General features: G+C 52.9%; 1 protein-coding gene across 1 annotated transcript; it reads left to right on the plus strand.

Moving 5' to 3' along the window:
* On the plus strand, nt 1-4017 carry AP5S1 (adaptor related protein complex 5 subunit sigma 1). The gene is made up of 3 exons (XM_081256024.1): nt 1-308; nt 1386-1574; nt 2870-4017. The coding sequence occupies exons 2-3, from the start codon at nt 1402-1404 to the stop codon at nt 3294-3296; spliced, it is 600 nt and encodes a 199-aa protein (XP_081112150.1). The 5' UTR covers nt 1-308; nt 1386-1401; the 3' UTR covers nt 3297-4017.

The raw sequence follows: 4017 nt of genomic DNA on the forward strand, positions 1-4017 counted from the left end.
CGACTGGTCTAGGGCTTCGAGTGGGAACCCCGCGTACCCAGTCAGTGAGTGACCAGCGACGGCCGCGCCGTGAACCCGGAGCAAGGGGCTTTTGGTCCGACGGTGAAAGTCGCCTGAGCCCGAGGCCCAGGCTTCCAGAGGCCACCCACGCCCCGCACCCGGAGCACAGCTCGGGATATGAGGCCCCGCCCACCCTGAGCGCGTCACTCTCGGGCGCGCGCCCGCTACTGGCGTGCGCAACCGCCATATCTCCCCTTTAGCCGAGTGAAGTGGCTTGTTAGTAGAAGTCCGTGGGCACGGAAGAAAAGGTGAGCGTCTCGCCTCGAGGACAGCGGCCCGGGGTTGCAGGGCACACGCAGTCCAGGGTGCCCCCTCCTTAGGCTTGGCTAGCTGGGGCAAGCAACTACAATCCCCCAGAGGCACAGCGCTACAGGGTTGCGCGGAGTAGTGACGTAAAGTGTCTTGGCCGCTACCATTTCTCTGTGGGGGGCGGGGGTGGGCGACGCGGTGGCGAAGGCTGATGACGGCTCTGATTGCGGGTAGCGGGTCGCGGGAGGTCAGTCGAGGTCTCCGAGCTACGGGTTTCAAAGCGCTGTCGTGAACCTTCCTGTTTAACCAGTTTAAACTCACGATCTATTTGCCCTTAGCTACAGATATCTGCTTACCGTCTACCCGCTGCCTTTCACCCCCGGGCTGGTCACTGAGCCAAACACCATTATTATTACTATTTCGTGGTCTTTATTTTGGCGTGATCGCAAGCTTACGGAAAATTTCAAGACTGTTCTTATAAAGAACTCCTGTATACTTAAATTTCCAATTAAGTTAGTTGCAGATATGATGCCCCTTTACCTCTATATTTAGAGGTGCTTCAGTGTGTGTTTTCTAAAAACAAGGACATTCTCCTACATTCAAAATCAGGTAACATCGATCAAGACTATTATCTAACCTGTAATCCGTACTTAAATGCTTCCAGTTGTCCTAGTAATGCCCTATGTTGAAACTACCTTTTTCTCTGCCAGGGCTCCTCTCTAGTATCGCAGGATGCGTTCGGCTGTCTTGTCTCTTTGGCCTCCTTCAGTCTGGAACAGCTCCCCAGGGTTCCTTGACTCTGATGACTGACATTTTTCAAGATTCCTGGCCGGGTTTTTGTAGATTTGGCTTTGAGGTTGTCTAAGATATCTTAGCTGCTAGACTCTTATGGACAGAGTTGGTGCTGACCACATTCAGAGGCTGGGCGTGTGTCTTGGATGACTGAGGAGGACCAGTGACCAGCCACACCAGCCTCTAGACACGCTCCCAGGCCTAGCTAGGCCAGACCCTTTCTGTGGTTGCCTCCCCTCTGGGGTTTTACACTCATCTCACTGAGGTCTCTGGCTTTCCTGCAGCATCCATCCCAGAGCCATGGTCCATGCCTTCCTCATCCACACCTTGCGGGCCACGAAGGCTGAGGAAGGCCTTTGCCGAGTGCTCTACTCCTGCTTCTTTGGTACCGAGAATTCACCCAACGACCCACAGCCACATGGTGCTGAGAGGGACAGGCTCCTCCGAAAGGAGCAGATTTTGGCCGTGGCCAGGTAACACAGTCCAGCCCATTGAATACACACCAATTATGATAGGTTTTCTGGGGGGCACAGAGAAACAGGAGGACTAAGAAGCAGAGAGAAAGTTTTAGAGTAGTGCTTTCAAAGAGTCTTCCACAGTTGTCACAAGTATTATATGAAAAAAGGTTAAAGACGTAATAATGTATTATCATCATCATTTATTATAGTTAGCATTTATGGTAATTTTTTTGTAGTTAGCATTTATTGAGCCTGTATGTACTAAGCATTTTATGTTCTGAGCATTTCGTGTGTATGAACTCATTTTATCTTTGAAACAGTCTTTTGAGGTAGGTACATTATCCCCACCTTACAGATGAGTAAACTGAGCTACAGAGAGTTAAAGAAATTTAACTGGTCTAAGGTTATGCATCTAGAAAGTGAAAGAGTTGGGATTTGAGTGTAAGCAGTACAAATTAAATATGCTTTGCAGTGCAGGACTTTTCAGGGCCCTTAGTGTGCCTTTAAGCTTCATGAATCTCTAAGGAAGAGAGAGAATGTGGTTTATGGGAATCTGTGCCAAGAGCCTCCCAAAAGCTCAGGATCCACAGGGTACAGTTGGGAAACACTGTTCTAGATGGGATGGCTGACCTTGGACCTTCCCCTCCCAGACCCAGTCTGAACCAGCAGGTTCCAGAATCTCCTGGCCCCTCTGTGTTTTGGGTGGGGGGATTAACACTCTGGGGCAACCCTGGGCCAGCCTCTTGTTTATCTTTTTGTTCTGCTGGGTCTCCCCCTTATGTGGCACAGAAAACCAAACGTGTTTTTAAGAGCAGCCTGTACATGGCCCAGATTGGAAGGTGATTCATGAGAGATCAGAGAGTGATTTCAAGAGCCTGGATGTCCAAGTGCAAGGTTTTTCTTTTTTATTTGGAGAGGGCTGCAGGATGGGGTGAGGGTGGAGAGGTTGGACAGCCTGGGTTGGACATAGCTTTTACTCCACTTCTCATCTCTTGTTGAGATGTTGAGGAGGCCTCTGTGAAGCAGGTAGGGGCAGGATCTTCATCCCCTGGTGCTTTTTCCCAGCCCAAGGAGCTGTGTTCAGAACCTGCCTTCTCTTGGCCACATGGAGTGAAATGGTTCAGGGCCTGGAGGCTGGAGCCTGGATTCCCATCTGGGCTTATGCTCCCTGCTCTGTGGCCCTGGGCAGGTCACTTCACTTAGTCTTTCTGGGGCTCAGTTTCTGCATCTAGTTATGGGGATAATGGCAGCTCCCAGCTCCAGGGGTGGTCCTGAGGGTGACAGGTCAGTGACCCACCTATTCTCCACAGGCAGGTGGAGTCCATGTGCCAGCTGCAGCAGCAGGCGTGCGGCCGGCCTACTGTGGACCTGCAGCCCCAGTCCTCAGATGACCCAGTGCACCTGCATGAGTCCCCATGTGGGGCCTTCCGCCTGACAGCAGGGGACCCTTTCCAGGAGCCTCGGACAGTGGTGTGGCTAGGCGTGCTCTCATTAGGCTTCGCCCTGGTGCTGAATGCCCACGAGAACCTGCTGTTGGCAGAGGGCACGCTTCGGCTGCTGGCCCGCCTTCTCCTTGAGCACCTCCGGCTGCTGGTCCCCACTGCCAACATCCTGCTGCGGGCTGACTGCATCGAGGGCATCCTCGCCCGCTTCCTGCCCCATGGTCAGCTGCTCTTCCTCAATGACCAGTTTGTCCAGGGTCTGGAGAAAGAATTCAGTGCTGCCTGGCCCCGCTGACCCCTCCTAAGAGGGCAAGGAGGGAGGATGAAGATGGACGGATATACAGCCAGGTAAAATCTGGCATCTGCCTCCTTCCCAGCCTCCTCTCAGCTCTGGTGTGCTGCCACACCCAGGACAAATGGATGGGACAAACTGGCAGAAAAGGGGCCCGGGGAGCGGTTAGAGAGGAGGAATCACAGAGCATCCTATGCCTGGAGTGACCTCGTGACTTATTCAGACTTCTGCAGCGGGCCAGCCCGCTTGTCCTTGACCCCACTTTCTCCCATCCCTGCCAGCCAGCCCCAAATAGTCCACCAGCCACTAGTGCTGGGGCAGTAAGGAACGGCTGCGTGGAACTCGGCCCACTTTCTTCCAAACCCATAGTCATCGCAGTGCAAAAGGAGTCTCTGAGATTTCGAGGGTCAGGGAGCTGGCTTCTGCCTTTGCACTTACTTAGGCGCCATCATCAAGGATTTTGTTGGCGAGGGCCTGCTCAGTGTCCAGCCCCACCACAGTTCACAAAGGTGTGAGTTGTTCAACAGAGAGGCTCCATAGCTCCTTTTGGCCCCAGCCCATGCCCACTGGCAGCCATGAGATAATCATGGGCTTACTTTGTCTGCAGGGAGAGAGGGTGGTGTCGGGTGAGAGAGGTCCGATGCTGTCCTTCTCATTTTGAATTAAAAGCACCGAGTGTGATTTCACCCTCTGTTTCTGTGAGTTTGATTAATTCACGTCTTTT

Source organism: Mesoplodon bidens (assembly GCF_964165515.1).
Source record: "Mesoplodon bidens genome assembly, chromosome: 15".
Classification (NCBI taxonomy): Eukaryota; Metazoa; Chordata; class Mammalia; order Artiodactyla; family Ziphiidae; genus Mesoplodon; species Mesoplodon bidens.

Bases quoted from the DNA above. Each gene is read 5' to 3' on its own strand.
- AP5S1 (XM_081256024.1), top strand. From the start codon at position 1,402: ATGGTCCATGCCTTCCTCATCCACACCTTGCGGGCCACGAAGGCTGAG. The intron at 1,575-2,869 runs GTAACACAGTCC...TATTCTCCACAG, and splicing joins CAGATTTTGGCCGTGGCCAG to GCAGGTGGAGTCCATGTGCC.